At 45.2% G+C, this 18,471-nt stretch overlaps 1 protein-coding gene across 1 annotated transcript in view; it reads left to right on the forward strand.

The window, feature by feature from the left end:
- Nucleotides 1-12,813, forward strand: part of LOC135543352 (prostaglandin F2 receptor negative regulator-like) — a 44,832-nt gene extending 32,019 nt beyond the window's left edge. The window contains exons 10-11 of the mRNA XM_064970544.1: nucleotides 9,926-10,231; nucleotides 10,311-12,813. Coding sequence (XP_064826616.1) covers nucleotides 9,926-10,231; nucleotides 10,311-10,474 — 470 coding nt within the window. The 3' untranslated portion in view covers nucleotides 10,475-12,813. The remainder of the gene's footprint in view (nucleotides 1-9,925; nucleotides 10,232-10,310) is intronic.
- The last annotated feature ends 5,658 nt before the right edge of the window (nucleotides 12,814-18,471 follow it).

Consider the following 18,471-nt stretch of genomic DNA (forward strand, 5'->3'; position numbering starts at 1 on the left):
TACCCAACCATTATTGTCTTAGCGTGCGTACACACACACACACACACACACACACACACACACACACACACACACTATTTATTCCTTCTTCTCTTACAGAGGTGGGGTATATTTAATCCCCATATTAATGCTGTTGATGTTGGATATGTGAGGTGCTGTAAAACTGTCAACAATACCACATGAAACTAAATGGCAGAGAGACTTGGGGAACAGATGTCTAAGAGAGGAACTGGATAGTAGCTGGCGTGACTGATGGTTTGGTGTAAATGTTGAGTAATCCACAGTGATACCCTATATAGCAGGTATTTCCAAACAAAATTCCCAAATGTCGTTGGGTGTATGTATATTAAAAGCGTGATTCACATTTAAAACAAATATCTACACTACCGTTCAAAAGTTTGGGGTCACAAACAAATGTCCTTGTTTTTGAAAGAAAAGCAATTTTTTTTGGTCTGTTTAAAATAACATCAAATTGATCAGAATAGTACAAATAAAGAAAAACCATACAGACAGACAGACAGACAGACAGACCCTTGTGAAAGTATTCGGCCCCCTTAAACTTTGCGACCTTTTGCCACATTTCAGGCTTCAAACATAAAGATATCAAACTGTATTTTTTTGTGAAGAATCAACAACAAGTGGGACACAATCATGAAGTGGAACGACATTTATTGGATATTTCAAACCTTTTTAACAAATCAAACTGAAAAATTGGGCGTGCAAAATTATTCAGCCCCTTTACTTTCAGTGCAGCAAACTCTCTCCAGAAGTTCAGTGAGGATCTCTGAATTATCCAATGTTGACCTAAATGAGTAATGATGATAAATACAATCCACCTGTGTGTAATCAAGTCTCCGTATAAATGCACCTGCACTGTGATAGTCTCAGAGGTCCGTTAAAAGCGCAGAGAGCATCATGAAGAACAAGGAACACACCAGGCAGGTCCGAGATACTGTTGTGAAGAAGTTTAAAGCCGGATTTGGATACAAAAAGATTTCCCAAGCTTTAAACATCCCAAGGAGCACTGTGCAAGCGATAATATTGAAATGGAAGGAGTATCAGACCACTGCAAATCTGCCAAGACCTGGCCGTCCCTCTAAACTTTCAGCTCATACAAGGAGAAGACTGATCAGAGATGCAGCCAAGAGGCCCATGATCACTCTGGATGAACTGCAGAGATCTACAGCTGAGGTGGGAGACTCTGTCCATAGGACAACAATCAGTCGTATATTGCACAAATCTGGCCTTTATGGAAGAGTGGCAAGAAAGCCATTTCTTAAAGATATCCATAAAAAGTGTCGTTTAAAGATTGCCACAAGCCACCTGGGAGACACACCAAACATGTGGAAGAAGGTGCTCTGGTCAGATGAAACCAAAATTGAACTTTTTGGCAACAATGCAAAACGTTGTGTTTGGCGTAAAAGCAACACAGCTCATCACACTGAACACACCATCCCCACTGTCAAACATGGTGGTGGCAGCATCATGGTTTGGGCCTGCTTTTCTTCAGCAGGGACAGGGAAGATGGTTAAAATTGATGGGAAGATGGATGGAGCCAAATACAGGACCATTCTGTAAGAACCTGATGGAGTCTGCAAAAGACCTGAGACTGGGACAGAGATTTGTCTTCCAACAAGACAATGATCCAAAACATAAAGCAAAATCTACAATGGAATGGTTCAAAAATAAACATATCCAGGTGTTAGAATGGCCAAGTCAAAGTCCAGACCTGAATCCAATCGAGAATCTGTGGAAAGAACTGAAAACTGCTGTTCACAAATGCTCTCCATCCAACCTCACTGAGCTCGAGCTGTTTTGCAAGGAGGAATGGGAAAAAAGTTCAGTCTCTCGAAGTGCAAAACTGATAGAGACATACCCCAAGCGACTTACAGCTGTAATCGCAGCAAAAGGTGGCGCTACAAAGTATTAACTTAAGGGGGCTGAATAATTTTGCATGCCCAATTTTTCAGTTTTTGATTTGTTAAAAAAGTTTGAAATATCCAATAAATGTCGTTCCACTTCATGATTGTGTCCCACTTGTTGTTGATTCTTCACAAAAAATACAGTTTTATATCTTTATGTTTGAAGCCTGAAATGTGGCAAAAGGTCGCAAAGTTCAAGGGGGCCGAATACTTTTGCAAGGCACTGTGTGTGTATATATATATATATATATATATAGTTCAATGGTTTTTACATACACACACACACTTACTACTGGTCAAAAGTTTCAGAACCTCTACTTGTTCAAGGATTTTTCTTTATTTTTACTATTTTCTACATTGTAAAAAAATGAGCAAAATGATTTGATTATTTTTATTTGTGCCCTGGTTCTAAAAGAGCTCTTTGTCACATCCCATGAGCCGGGTTGTGACATATACTCACACTCAGTCTTATGTTTAATAAATGTATCATATAGTGTGTGTGGCAGGCTTCCAATGATGGCAAAAAAGTGTGCTGACCCTGGTGCGAGAGGGGCTTACAGGTGACCCTGGTGCGAGAGGGGGGTGCGGTGCTATAAAACGTTTGGGAACCACTGCTCTATAGAAAGGAGAGGGACTGGATAGTACCTGACAGGACTGATGGTTTGGTGTAAGTGTTGAGTAATCCACAGTGATACTCTATATACAACATGTACAATGCAGGAACAAGCCTGAGCAGGAGAATCACATTCCTATGCAGGACTGGAATGGACCTACCCACAAGACCGTCACAGAGAGACCGCAAGATGACAAACAGCCACCTTTCCTTGTTTCCTTTCCTAGCTGATATAAATGGACAGATGGATTAAAAAATATATATATATTGGTCTATCATCATGTCCTTTCAGATTAGTGGACGTCAAGGAAATACATATATATTAGATCATTAGGACGCAGCCGGTGTGGCGATTGTGTGAGACCGACAGACTGCACGTCTGTTGGTGGGAATGTTGCACTTGTGAACTGATGCTGTTGAGAAAGCTAGCTAGCTGTTGGCCTGGCGTGCTGATGCCCGCTGACCAAGACTAATGGGAGACGTCAGATGTTCACAACGTAAGGAATGCACAGCAAATGTATAGAATGCCCAGGAAATGTATAGAAGTGTGTGAGTGGTTGGGACACGGATGTTGTCATCAAAGAGCAGAGTTATGGGTTTGTTTGTTTGGCATCAGTTGAAGCTGACAAGCAACAGCTGTTTTTCTCAGATGCTGTCGTGAATCTGTACCCAGAGTACGGAGTCTGTTTCCTTAGGGGAGACACTGAAGACTTTGTCCCTGCTTGTGCCAGTTGCTGCCATGAGAGGACATAACATAAAAAGGACAACAGGAGGTTAAATTAAGATCAAGAGAAAGATGGAACATAAAATTGTTCATTGGTTATAATTTTCTTTGAATGGAGTGGAATATGGACTCTGCTCAGTACCGCATCACATCCGGCCGTGATTGGTAGTACACTTGAGAAGCGCACAATTGCCCCAGCGTTGGCCGGGGTAGGCCGTCATTGTAAATAAGAATTTGTTCTTAACTGACTTGCCTAGTTAAATATTAAAAAAAAAAATGTAAACCCACTAAAGAAGCATGTAAACGTCTGACTAGGATTGAACCATCCTTTACGTCTAGAGTAGTTCACTGAGTGTCTAGTCTCCTCTCCTAGCCTGCCCCACAGAATCAAACTAGCCTGCCAACCCTGTTCTCCTCTCCTCTCCAGCCAGTAATTAATAGTTCTATTCCATGGCCCATTTCCCCCTCACAGGGAGAAGAGGAGACTGGAGAGACCTCCTAAAGGACTGGTGAAGAGAACGGTCTAACTCCCTGGTGCGGGGAAAAAGACTCACTCAGTCCATTAAGTCCTTCTGCTAATAAAGGGGAGGACGGCCTGAGCATAGAAATAGAAGGGATAACACAACAGAACAGACATGAGTTGTGTGTGAAATGGCACCCTACTGCACGATATGTCTCTTTAGATCAGCCCATAACTCTAAGAAATACTACATTTTCCACATTCCACCCAAATATTGACGACGCAATAGAATTTACGCGACGTCATGACTTGTTAGCGTCAATTCCAAATGAGACACCCAAAATGGCCGCCGCCCGTCGGTCATGGCCCGTTGCTCGTAATTGGAATGGCCGTTCTGCTCATTGTGATTCTACGAGGTCCATGCAGTGTTTAGTATTCCTGTGTGCTGTGTTGTAGCAGCGCTTTATGGCCCACGTGTAATAGACTTTGTTCTATCAGACATCAGTGGCAGTGTCCCTGTTGAGTTCTGTGTTCTGGATGCCTGTAGTATCTACCACTATTGGTCTTTACCTTCTGCTGCTGCTGGAAAAACTAAGGAACTCCCCACCTCTGGGGATCAATACATGGAATGAACCAATCAAATGTATTTAGTTCATTTCAATGTGAAGACAATCTACTTTTATTTCTCCTTAGCGGTTCCTGGTGTTGATGAGATGGAGGGGAGGATGGTGGAGGGGAGGATGGTGGAGGGGAGGTGGGGGGGGGATAAAAGGGCCAGTGGAAGGAATCTTACAGCATACTGTTGTGTTGTGGTGGGGATCAAGCTTGTTAATGGGAACACTGGTGATGATAATGTAATTGTTTTGCCGTCTTGGTTATTGTTGCTACGCGTGCGGTTCAAAGAGCAGTATATTCAAGGAATTACAGTCCACTGAAACAGCTGGGACCAATCTGAGGCAATGTGACGATGTGTGTGTGCTCGCAGGCATGTGTGCATGTGCGTGAGAGAATGTTATCTGCAGGGCCTGGAAGAGGGGGTCTTGGCAGGTTACTCTTCTTTTTGTTTCTCCAAGGTGTGGTGGGTCACCTTTTAATTCCTCTTTAGATATATTCTATTTGGATAGTGTAATGGGTGTTCATACAACTCCAGGGATGTGTTGTTGTTTCAATATCTTCATGTTCTCTCTTCCTGTCCTTTGTTATAATTGTATTCAATGTCAAAGGAGGAAAACGGTGGCTTTATGAGGCTTTATAACTTAGGAGATCCTTTCAGATGGGAACTAAGTGGCTTCATAGAAACACTCTGCTTACTATTCAATATAAAAGGCCTGGCTACCAAACTATTAACCCTTTACACTCACAGCCCCTGTCATCCCATATACTGGTTGAAAATGGCAGATTTGGTCATTAATGAGCACCTCAATTGGAATGCAGGGGCTGTACAGTAACATGTTGTATATGACGTCAGAGCTCAAGCTGTCTGCTTTACAGCGTTGTATGAGTTTCAACTGGCAGACGTTCTAAACAGGTTTATACAACGGGTGGTTTAGAGTTCCCATTGTTAGAGCCTCTCCTGCCCATGATATGAGACAACATACACATGGTCCCGTTCATATAAAGTGGCATTGTTTACATTGTTACCTAGAAACGTACTACCACTACTACTTTTACTAGTCTCAGCACCTGTAACTCGTCGCGGATGATTTTGGCTACTTTAGTAATTTAGTTTGTAGTCTGAGCGAGGGGAATGCTGTAAATCTAGAGGAGTCCGTGTGTTCTGAAAGATGAGACGTTGAGGATTATAATACCGGTTTGATATCATAATGTGTACGTCACATTTTAAAATGTATTTAATGTAGGACTGTATTTTATAACTAGTAATGTTGACAATAGAACGGGCTTTCAAACGATGCACACCTGAACCACGTTGAGATTTATAATGGGCCGTTTTTTGATTGACATGCATGTTACTGACACTTTCCCTCGACTGAGATGTCAAGAAGGCAGAGCAACGCCTTATCATGGACCTCTTCCCATTTAAGCAACCAGTTTCTATGTTACTGAATGTATCCAGAGTATTTTTAGATTTTCGTTATGAGAAATGCTGCAAAAAGTACTGTAAAATGCACATGAAAATGAAGTGTACAGTCGTGGCCAAAAGTTTTGAGAATGACACATTCATTTTCACAAAGTCTGCTGCCTCAGTTTGTATGATGGCAATTTACATATACCCCAGAATGTTATGACGAGTGATCAGATGAATTTCAATTAATTGCAAAGTCCCGCTTTGCCATGCAAATGAACTGAAAAACATTTCCACTGCATTTCATCCCTGCCACAAAAGGACCAGCTGACATCATGTCAGTGATTCTCTCGTTAAGACAGGTGTGAGTGTTGACGAGGACATGGCTGGAGATCAGTCTGTCATGCTGATTGAGTTCGAATAACAGACTGGAAGCTTCAAAAGGAGGGTGGTGCTTGGAATAATTGTTCTTCCTCTGTCAAACACATTCCGTTATCATTGCTTTGCACAAAAAGGGCTTCACAGGCAAGGATATTGCTGCCGGTAAGATTGCACCTAAATCAACCATTTTATAGGATCATCAAGAACTTCAAGGAGAGCGGTTCAATTACTGTGAAGAAGGATTCAGGGCCCCCAAAAAAGTCCAGCAAGCGCCAGGACCGTCTCCGAAAGTTGATTCAGCTGCGGGATCGGGGCACCACCAGTACAGAGCTTGCTCAGGAATGGCAGCAGGCAGGTGTGAGTGCATCTGCACGTACAGTGAAACGAAGACTTTTGGAGGATGGCCGGGTGTCAAGAAGGGCAGCAAAGATCCACTTCTCTCCAGGAAAAACATCAGGGACAGACTGATATTATGCAAAAGGTACAGGGATTGGACTGCTGAGGACTGGGGTAAAGTCATTTTTTCTGAATCCTCTTTTCGATTGTTTGGGGCATCTGGAAAAAAGCTTGTCCGGAGAAGACAAGGTGAGCGCTACCATCAGTCCTGTGTCATGCCAACAGTAAAGCATCATGAGACCATTCATGTGTGGGGTTGCTTCTCAGCCAAGGGAGTGGGCTCACTCACAATTTTGCCTAAGAACACAGCCATGAATAAGGAATGGTACCAACGCATCCTCCGAGAGCAACTTCTCCCAACCACCCAGGAACAGTTTGGTGACGAACAATGTCTTTTCCAGCATGATGGAGCACCGTGCCATAAGGCAAAACTAAGTGGCTCAGGGAACAAAACATTGATAATTTAGGTCCATGGCCAGAAATCCCGAACTTGTGGTCAATCCTCAAGAGGCAGGTGGACAAACAAAAACCCACAAACTCCACGCCTTGATTATGCAATAATGGGCTGCCATCAGTCAGGATGTGGCCCAGAAGTTAATTGACAGCATGCCAGGGTGGATTGTAGAGGTCTTGGAAGAGAAGGGCCAACACTGCAAATATTGGCTCTTTGCATCAACTTCATGTAATTGTCAATAAAAGCCTTTGACACTTATAAAATGCTTGTAATTATACTTCAGTATTCCACAGTAACATCTGACAAAAATATCTGAAGACACTGAAGCAACAAACCCTTGTGGAAATTAATATTTGTCATTCTCAAAACTTTTATTTTTCATATTTGTTCTGTTAAGTTTTTAATTTGGCCCTATCCATCTAGTCCAAATTCTAGGAGTGAAAAGGGTTAAGACTGACAACAGCCCAGCTACCAAACTATCCCTTTAAGACTAATGTCCACTGACCAGTCCTCAATTAGTTCTGCAGGAATCGGCCTGATTGGTCCGTTAGTCCAGCGGTCCTCTACGTTTAGGCTCGTGTCACATCCAGTCACCTCTTGAATCCGGACACCGAGGTTGTGGAAACGAGGGGTCGCGGTGCCCTCCGTTCCATCTCTATAAATATAGTTGTGTCCTTTCCTGCCTTTCCCCATCTTATTCATCATCATCATTACCATCAGCATCTTTGTTTTTCACAAAGTAGGCCTTGTATTAGCATTTTTAATGGACGAATCTTCAGGTAGTCACACATTGTCAATTGAATATGAGGTGAAAATGTTACTTAAAGTTAGGATTCACCCCATAGTACCTAATTATTTATTTTTTTACATCCAACTCTCCAGTGGAGAGAACTCTGTATTGGTGGTTAAGATGTCCAGTAATTAGAGGCTGCTGGACAGGATATCAAATCTGACTGAAGAAGTCATACCACATTCTGGGTCACTGGCTCTCATTGCTCGTCTCTGGCTCTCATTGCTCTCTCCCTCTCTCATTGCTCCCTCTCTCTCTCATTGCTCCCTCTCTCATTGCTCCCCCTCTCTCATTGCTCCCTCTCTCTCTCATTGCTCCCTCTCTCTCTCATTGCTCCCTCCCTCTCTCATTGCTCCCTCCCTCTCTCATTGCTCCCTCCCTCTCTCATTGCTCCCTCCCTCTCTCATTGCTCCCTCCCTCTCTCATTGCTCCCTCCCTCTCTCATTGCTCCCTCCCTCTCTCATTGCTCCCTCCCTCTCTCATTGCCCTCCCTCTCTCATTGCTCTCTCTCCCTCTCTCATTGCTCCCTCCCTCTCTCATTGCTCATTGCCTCTCCCTCTCTCATTGCTCTCTCCCTCTCTCATTGCTCTCTCCCTCTCTCATTGCTCCCTCCCTCTCTCATTGCTCCCTCCCTCTCTCATTGCTCCCTCCCTCTCTCATTGCTCCCTCCCTCTCTCATTGCTCTCTCCCTCTCTCATTGCTCCCTCTCCTTTTCTTGTTATTTTTTTCTTCCTCTTGTTCCTCTTTCTGTGAGATGTTATCTAAAGGTGGCTGTAGAGACGCGCACAGTATTGATGTGTAATCTGTGTGTGGGTGGGACAGTAATGATAGTGCCTTTTAGACACATTAATGACTGGTTAAAGCTGCTCATCTAGACCTTTGCTAAGAGCCCATAGCACAGATATATGAATACATGGATAGAGAAACAGATGTATCCATATGGAAGATGTGTACTGTGTTCTATGTTCTCTCAGTGATAGCATGTCTACATGTAGAGTTTTTCAGAGCCATGAATTCCCATCACAGATCAACATTGAGACGGTGGCAACACCCGAAACTAACTGTAGGTTCAGCGATAGACTGACAAAACCTTTGGCCTCAACCAACCAGTATTTTATAGAAATCCTTCCCATTTTCTCCTCCCCCTTCCACTTCTGTCTCCATCCAGTCCCCTCCCCCTCTCTTCTCTCTCTAGCCAGTCTCCCCTCCATGTCTCTCCCTGTCGCTCTGGCCAGTCTCTCCCCCCTGTCGCTCTGGCCAGTCTCTTCCCCCCCTGTCGCTCTGGCCAGTCTCTTCCCCCCCCTGTCGCTCTGGCCAGTCTCTTCCCCCCCCTGTCGCTCTGGCCAGTCTCTTCCCCCCTGTCGCTCTGGCCAGTCTCTTCCCCCCTGTCGCTCTGGCCAGTCTCTTCCCCCTGTCGCTCTGGCCAGTCTCTTCCCCCCTGTCGCTCTGGCCAGTCTCTTCCCCCTGTCGCTCTGGCCAGTCTCTTCCCCCCCGCCTGGCCAGTCTCTTCCCCCTGTCGCTCTGGCCAGTCTCTTCCCCCCTGTCGCTCTGGCCAGTCTCTTCCCCCCTGTCGCTCTGGCCAGTCTCTTCCCCCTGTCGCTCTGGCCAGTCTCTTCCCCCCCTGTCGCTCTGGCCAGTCTGTCGCTTGGCCAGTCTCCCCCCCTGTCGCTCTGGCCAGTCTCTTCCCCCCTGTCGCTCTGGCCAGTCTCTTCCCCCCCTGTCGCTCTGGCCAGTCTCTTCCCCCTGTCGCTCTGGCCAGTCTCTTCCCCCCTGTCGCTCTGGCCAGTCTCTTCCCCCTGTCGCTCTGGCCAGTCTCTTCCCCCCTGTCGCTCTGGCCAGTCTCTTCCCCCTGTCGCTCTGGCCAGTCTCTTCCCCCCTGTCGCTCTGGCCAGTCTCTTTCCCCCCTCTGGCCAGTCGCTCTGGCCAGTCTCTTTCCCCCCTGTCGCTCTGGCCAGTCTCTTTCCCCCCTGTCGCTCTGGCCAGTCTCTTTCCCCCCTGTCGCTCTGGCCAGTCTCTTCCCTGGCCAGTCTCTTCCCCCTGTCGCTCTGGCCAGTCTCCCCTCTTCCTGTCCCTACATCCACAGTTTCAATCTGCTGATGTTAGCTATATTAAATAACCCAATGAAGTGGTTTTAATAGAATTCTCTCCTCTTCCTCCCTCAGATGACCTGTCCTACGAGGTGCGTTGGTACCTCACGCGGCTGAGAGGGGGGAACAAAGGCACCCTACTGGCCAGCGTGGACCGCTTCGGTCTGGTCAAGAAGGAGGCGCGCAACGCCAGCAGTGACGTGTCCCTGGAGCGCACAGACACACACACCTACGCCCTGAACATCCACGCCACCCAGGACAGCGACAGCGGGGAGTACCACTGCCAGGCCACGCCCTGGTACCTGTCTGCCTCCACAGGGGCCTGGACACACGGGGCAGAACTCACCTCTACCAGGGTGTTCCTCACTGTACGATTCCCCAGTGAGTAAGGATGGGGGGGGCGTTGTGTGTGTGTGTGTGTACAGTAACTAACACTTTCTGTCTGTCTGTCTCCCTCCAGTGTGGGACTCTCTGAAGCTGCCTCTGCTGTATGGTTCTGTAGCCTCTGTGTCCGTGGGGCTCTTCTCTCTCCTCCTGGGTTTCATCTGTGCCCACTGCTGCTGCCGCAACACCACACACACCCCCCGCTCACGCAACAAACTCATGGACCTGGAGATGGATTGACTAGCACAGGCCCGCTGGAGCGACCACCGCTTCTCCAGCTGATGAACTACCAGCACGCGCACGTTACCGCGCCGGCACATGACCACGGCAACGGCAGACAATTGACCAATCACAGCCCTTTGGGTGCGCTCCGTGGAGCTTTTAAGCGCACCAACGGGAGAGGAGGAGGAGGAGGAGAGACAATAGGACATTTACTGTGGAGCTGTAGAGGGGGAAAAAACACTGAACTGAATCAACTGCTAAAGAAGAGTGCAGGATATCTAGTCTGCCTATGTGAACGTATTGATGTTAGGTATTGCACAAAACAGCCCTGGAGTATTCCTACCTTAGTGGACTTTGTCTACGTTTGTCCTCATCACTAGTTTTTGAAATGAGACTGCTTTTAAATGGAGATGTGTGTGTACCATATTTGTGCTGTTTGCCACACCTGAGGCTGGGAAAGAGCCACTTTACCCGTTTTGACCTGCCCTGTTCCTGGTGTGATGTCATTTCAGTGACTCCACAGCAACTAGCCAGGTTCCTTGGTGCACGTTGAAGACCTCAGAGGCTCTCCTCTGGAGCGAGTGAAAGACACTTAAGGACCCAGAGCTCACCTGCTGTAACCCCTTACACTGACACTGATGCTACCCCCACTGTGAAGGACATTGATGTTATGTTGGACCTAGGGTTTATATGGGGCAAGTTGAGGAGCAAGCTGGCCAATAAGAGAGTGGACTAGTGGTGGTGACTGAGAGGAGTGGTATGATATGGACTGACAGTCAGAGGGACACATTGTTTATATAGGTAGCATACTGGATTAATGCGTGGAACCTGCAGTCCTCCACACACTCTCCCAGCCAATGCCTGGCTCTAGCTGAAGAAGTTCCAACGTGGCTTCCTCGTCTCCTCTCCTTCATCTGCACTGATCAATAAACACAGGATGGATCTAAGCAATATAATGTTTGAAGCCTACCCGTTTCATTCACATCAGTGCAGATGAAGCGAAGAAGACGGGACGAGGAAGCCAGAGCATGGAGATACACCTCTGGAATGCAATGGAGAAGGATTTGAGATAGAACTGTCAATAAACCCATTCCTGAAAGCAACCTCCATGTAACCTCCCAGTTTAGTAGGGCCCAGTCCCTTAGGGAGTCTTCTTCCCCGGTCTCAGGTACAGTACAATAGCTGTGTGTCCATAGAAAGGACTATGCTGTGTTTGTATGGGGCTGGGGCTCTCAGGGCTGTTGTGTGTTCATGGGGTTAGTGGTTGGCCCAGCAGTATTCTGCCCAGCGACAAAGACCAGCCCTACCCTCTACTAATTACCCCAACCTAGACCCAGAAGGCCCTTTTAGAATGGTCCTGTACCTGATGTCAACTACCACTACTGAAATGCTGCCCTGTCTGTACACACACACTCCATATGCTGTCAACACTCAACATACTGACATTCACACCAACAGTTAAACACACACTCCTCTTATCCAGTTCCATGTACCCCAACATCTACAAATAAAATCACACACACATACAACCACACACACATACAACCCTACACACACACATACAACCCACACACACACACACACACACACACTGTCCTGTATACACACTGCCAATGTAACCCTGTGTGAATGCACATCTTGTGAGAGGCACCAGCTGTATCTAGGTTCTGGCCAGGTACCAACTGGGGCTTTGGCTCTGGGATCTGACCTGGTTTAACTCACTAGTGCCCCCGACGAGAGAAGAGCTGCTGTGTGCCAATCAATACACTAGGGCCCTGTTAAAATACTTAGAAATTGTATCCTTCCTTATCTGACATGACTGGATTGGTGAAAGATGTGTAGTGGAACCCTGGCTATCAGCTGCCATACATATGTATGAGATCAGACATGTACTTGAAGGAAAGATGCATTTTATAGTATTGGTATCAGGCCTCGAGCTGTCCCACTGTGTGGGTGAAAGGTGTCCCTAAGCACTGACCCAAGGTCTGTTCTGTGTGCAACCTTGTAAGTATTTAGTTCAGGTTTGGACTTGGGGAAGCTGATCCGAGATCTATTCGAAGAACCTCCCTAAAGTCTAGAACCACAGACCGATAGGACAACAACCAACACAAAACACTGCAAGTTCTTTTTAAAGATCCTTACTGTCATTTTATTTTTTGTAATTTGAAATTGATTTCTAAGTCTTTTTGTAAATGATTGTAAAGCCCAATATGGATTTTTATCTGACATGAATATCTTATTCTGTGCCGATGTTTTTCTGGGTAACGATCAATCAGGGTTTTTTATGATTCGCCTCTGCTTCCAGGCCTCTGAAAAACTTCAAATATTTCTGCCAGAATAAATGTTTTATAACAGTACCACGACTGAAGCTGGTTTGTTGTATCCCTCCTTCCTTCCCTCCATCTCTTGTCGTTCTTCAGGGAATAGCTTCTGTGTCCTCTCTCTCCTTCAATTACAAATGCAGATGAGCGTTATGTTTAGAACTGTCAGCCTCCAGTGAGTTATTTTCCTCACCTTCTCGATCACGTTCTCTCTCTTCTTCCCCTCTCTTTTTCACTCCTGTTTTTCTTAATCCCTCACTCTCCTTTACTCCCTAAATGTCTCTCTCACTCCCTTCTCCCCTCTTTCTCTCCCTCCATCTTCCCCTCGCTTTAAAAAAATTGACCTAGATGTTGGTGCTGTATCCTCCATGCCCCTTCTGGTGATGTGTGTGTGTGTGTATTTGTCTGGACACAGATCGTTTAAGGCCTTGTTTGATCCTCAATGGTGTTTCCTGTATTAGACATATCATCTCTGGGATCTGTTGGTTGGGCCTGATGGCTCAGAACAACAGTTTACTACAACTCTAGACCTGGGTGGCCTTTTGTTTCACATCTGTCCTCCAAATGGACTCCTAGCCCCTCGGCTAACTCGGTAAACACCCCTGTAGGTCTGAATACATCGTCAAGAATGAATCAATATGGTCAGTTGTGTGATATGCTTAAGACAAATCCAATCCTGCTTCTGAAACCATGTACATCCCTTGTCAAACTCATTCCACAGAGTGACTGAGTGTCTGCGGGTTATTTTCTCTAATGTACCTGATTGATGAAAATAAGGTCACTAATTAGTAAGGAACTACCCTCACCTTGTCTGGCTTAATTAGAAGGAAAAAAACTAAACCTGCAGACACTAGGCCCTCCATGGAATGAGTTTGACACCCGTGACGTACAGGCAGGTTAATGATTCCGGTATGTTGGTTGATCTAGCTCCGCAGCAGCAGGAGGCAACTGAAGGGAGGGGACTGCATGAGTACACACAACAGTACACCGCATAGAGTAAATATGAAACTTGAGAGGCGGAGAGTGTCCAGGGGGGAGAGCCATGCCCCGGAATGTGGCGATGACTCGTCAACGCCTCGCCATGGCAACTGTCTACAGTCGGAGGGTGTGTGGTTGGGGGGGGGTGGAGGAGAGAGAGGAAAGAAAGTTGGGGGTGTGATATCTGCCTCCACCACCTGCAAACGCTCTTTCACACACGTAACCTACATCTATGTTTAGTTTCCCCCTATCCACAGTTATATTCTGTCTACTATACACACACCTCCAGTAGTGTCATACTCTGGGAGTTGGTTGGAGCATGCCTTGTCCTTGTAAGGCTGTGTGTTTTCTTCAGGGCGACGGTCCCCCGTGCCAACTTCCTGTGTCCTCACCCATCACTGTCACAGCACTCAGGAGGCCCTGGCTCATAGAAATGAAATCAATAAAACAAACACCACCCATGGATGTGAAATTTGATTGGATTTCAGTCACATGGCCATTTTGTTCAATATCTCCCTCCCATAATCCATATACATCTTCACTGATTGCAGTTATTTAACCTCTGCCACTACGGCTGCTGGTGTGCTTCTAAGGCTGTTTATAGATCCGTTCATACGGGTGTTATGTATGCTCTATGAATGCTCACAGCCTGCGGGAAGATACATTGAAGCCCTTTAGTTATTCTGTCTGTTTTTGTATCATTCTAGAGGGGACTGAAACCTGACCCTTTCTAACCACCAATATGCTTCCAATCACTAAGTAGCCCTGACCTCTAACCTTTAATAAAGAACACATATCCCATCAGGTCTGACTGCATCACCCTGTTTGTCCATCCATGCTGGCACAGCCATCTTTCTGAGTGACTAACATTGTAATGCCTATTAGCTCTGCTCATGTTGATTTAGCACAGCCATACAGACACTATAATAAACACAGGACGGAGCCACAGAGACTTCTGCCAACGCGGAGCAGTCTTTATTAGCCTTCAATCAGCCTACATTAAGGCCCTGCCTGCGGTCATCTCATCTAGGGATTCCAAAACTCGGCCCTGGGGCCTCCCAGCTTGATGAGTTGGTTATTTGAATCAGCTGTGTAATGCTACGTCAAAAAACTAAACGTGCACCCAGGGGGGGCACCAGAACCGAGTTTGGGTAACCCTGATCTAGTCCATTGTTATGCATGCTAGCACCATGGGGCTATTTAGGTCAGGTTCCCTCGCATTGCCATACAGCTGCTGGCATAGATGCTCAGGGTGGCTCAGTGACGAATGGCCGAGTATTGAATTAACCCCATACCCATACATCCTACACACACAGCAGGGCCTCTGTGGTCGTATTCCATTCCACTGTCATAGATACCTTGGCTTTTCTCCTTTCCTCAACAACCACTGATCTGACGCTGTGACAGACGAGAGCCTAAAGGCTGCATCTCAATAGCCTGAAGTGGCTTCCTCTCGTCTCCTCTGCTCTCCCTCGTGTTCTGGTCTGAAAACACAGGGTGATTGAAAGCAATATGGTGGATGGATGCCTACCAGGAATGTGCTTTCAATAATTCAGTGCTGCAATCTAATGGCTGTTTTTGTTTGTTGACCTAAAGGGTAAAGAACTTCCATCAGGATATATATATGTAACTCATGTAATCTCCTTCTCCCTCCCTCTTTGTCCCTCTCTCTCTCTCTCTCTTCTCTCTCTCTCTCTCTCTCTCTCTCTCTCTCTCTCTCTCTCTCTCTATCCCTCGATCTCTCTCTGGTTACTGCAGTCTTTCTCTCTGTTAAAACAGCTGAGTCTAAGCTTTATGTTCCTTCAGTCAGTGAACAGATCAGATGTCTCCAGACAATAAGACGCCCTCAGTCCCACCTCTGTTACACACACAGCTACTCTGCCTGACTCAATCCCCCCGCCATTTGTAGAACTACTCTGCCTGGCTTAAGGAACAGAATGAGGGAGGACAAAGTTCTTTCCAACCTCATCAGTCTCCTGTTTCACCACATGCATGCATTAGGAATCAGTAGCGTGCCGTGGGCCTGGGGCCTGGGCCTTCAGTGAGGTCCTACACAGTCCCACCCGAATTAATCCACCTCTTATTACCATCATTATGATACCATGGCTCTAGACACTATACATTTAGACAGAAACACACTATAACCAGGCGTTGCGTCACCTTGAAATTGACATTTTTATTCCGAGAATTGCAGGGGAAGAGTACAATACAGTACAGTTCAACTAATAGGCAAGAACATAGTCGAGTGCAACAGTTATATTAATATTCTTCTTCTATCCATTTCTGGTCCACAAACTTTGAGCTTTAAGTCCCCCCCCAAAAAAAAAATACAATGTGTTCACTAAACAGCGCATTGTCGCACCCAAAGCAGTTTCACCGTGATGATAAAGACATAACTATTCACTGAAAATAAAAGAAAGAAAACAAATAATTTGCAACATAGGCTATTTGCCATTTTATTTTGTTTATATATAGGCTATTTAATATTAACGAAATAAAATGCGAAACATACATACACATTTAATAAAAAATCAAATGCATTGTATGCCTACTCACCAAAGACTGATTATTTGAACACAAAATCCTTCCTTCTTTCTTTCCTCAAGAAGACTTCAATGACTCTGTTGTACAGTCTATCTGTGTGTTTTAGTTCCACCAGTAAGTCCTTTTCTATCGACATGGAGGCTAATGCTGAAAGCCGAGTCTGTGCAGTAGCATTTCTGGAATATGTTTTGATTCGCTTTAAGATGGGGCTACGGGTTCCCAACTGGGAACCCCCCCTCCCCCTTCAGCCCACAACGGTGGCGCAGGGAAAGCAAAAATATTCTTAAAAATATTTAACCTCCACACATTAACAAGTCCAATAGCTTAAATGAAAGATAAACACCTTGTTCGTCTACCCAGCATGTCAGAATTTTAAAATGTTTTACAGCGAAAACATAGCACATATTTATGTTAAACCACCACTAGGGAAACATACAATATGTAGCCACATGGCTATGCAAATTAGAACAATCACAAACGCAGGATTAAAAGAAAAATAATTCACTAACCTTTTGAAAATCTTCATCAGATGACAGTAATAGCACATGTTACACAGTACATTTATGTTTTTTTCAATAATATGCAATTTATATCCATAAATCTCCATTTACATTGAGCCATGTTCAAAAAATGCAGCAGAAATGACCGGAGAAATTATAAATATCTCCAGCAGCTAACGCCAGATAACAGCAATAAACATCATAAACTTTGACTAAATATACATGTTCTACATGTATTTAGAAAGATACACTTCTTCTTAATGCAAACGCTGTGTTACATTTATTTTTAACGTTACAGAATTCGTTCACTATTCAATAATCTGAGACGGCGCTCAGCCATTAGCATTATTTCTCTACTATGTTGGATTCGACAAAAATACAATTTTATAACATAAATATTCCCTTACCTTTGATGGTCTTCGACAAGAATGCCGTGGAAGGAGTTATACTTACCTAATATAACGTTTGGTTGCAGTTGGTGTGTCTTTGTATTAGCAAAAGCTAACATCTTCAGGTGAATTACCCCAAAAAGGACTTCTGATCACGAAAATTGCGCATCAAAACTTCAAATTTACATATTATATGTCGACTAAACTGGTCAAACTAAATGCAGAATCAAGCTTTAGGATGTTTTTAACGTACAAAACAATTGGCGATTAAATCAAACGTAACGAACTCACTTCAACCAGCTTGGAAAATAACGTCCGTTTTTCCAGAGCGCGCTCCTGAAAACTCGTGACACCTCAGTATTTGGCCCACCAAGCAGTCAAAGCTCGTGCTATTTTCTCCTTTGCACGTCTCACTGTAAGACGGGAGCGTGCTGAAGAGATAGAAACTGTTCCCAGAGCCATAGCTGGTTGGCAAGGGTGGGGGCGATGACGTCAAAGTTGGAGGAATTTTCTAAGGAGGGAGAGATAGTTTGGGAGAATGGCTGCCCTGTGAGTTCTGCTTTACATACAGACATAATTCGAACGGTTTTAGAAGCTTTAGAGTGTTTTCTATTCAATAATTATTATTATATGCATATATTAGCAATTTTTGACAGTTTTTTTTTTAGTTTACTTTGGGCACACCATTCATCCAAAAGGGGGCAGTATTTCCCATAGCCCCATCAGGTTAAGGCCGAGAATGACCGCTCGACAAAAGCCGTGGACACAGGGATGGTCACTGTCACACATGCCAATGTGTAAAGTTGTCCCATGTCCTCATTCAGATTTTTCTGCTTAAGGAAATCAATGAGATCAGAGGGACTTTTCCCTTCAAAATCAGTCATAGCATACATTACAGTCAGTTCTGTTTTTAGCTTGGATAGGTCGAACAGTGTTCCGCGACTCTCTGTTAAGCTGCAGAAGGCTGTTTGCAGGAATTTTTTCGTAGGTAGGTCTGAAAGTGCTGGGGGTCCAGGAGGGAGAGAAACATTAATTTTTCGTGGTCTTGAAACCTGTTTCGTATCTGGCAAAGAATGTTGTCCAGAATATTGCTGTGGAGTTGTTGGTAGTATGTGTGAGGGTCTCCTTGTGCTGGGCCTCTGCGTGCGCTGGGTGAACTTGAGAAGCACGCTGTGTCATCGTAGATTTGACTGAACCTGCGCCTCTCTCGCTCAATTGTGTCACAAAACTCGTTCACCCTTGTCAGGCAGAATTGTACATCCAAAGTTTGTTTCTGTAGAATT

This window comes from Oncorhynchus masou, chromosome 7 (genome assembly GCF_036934945.1).
Source record: "Oncorhynchus masou masou isolate Uvic2021 chromosome 7, UVic_Omas_1.1, whole genome shotgun sequence".
In the NCBI taxonomy this organism is placed as follows: domain Eukaryota; kingdom Metazoa; phylum Chordata; class Actinopteri; order Salmoniformes; family Salmonidae; genus Oncorhynchus; species Oncorhynchus masou.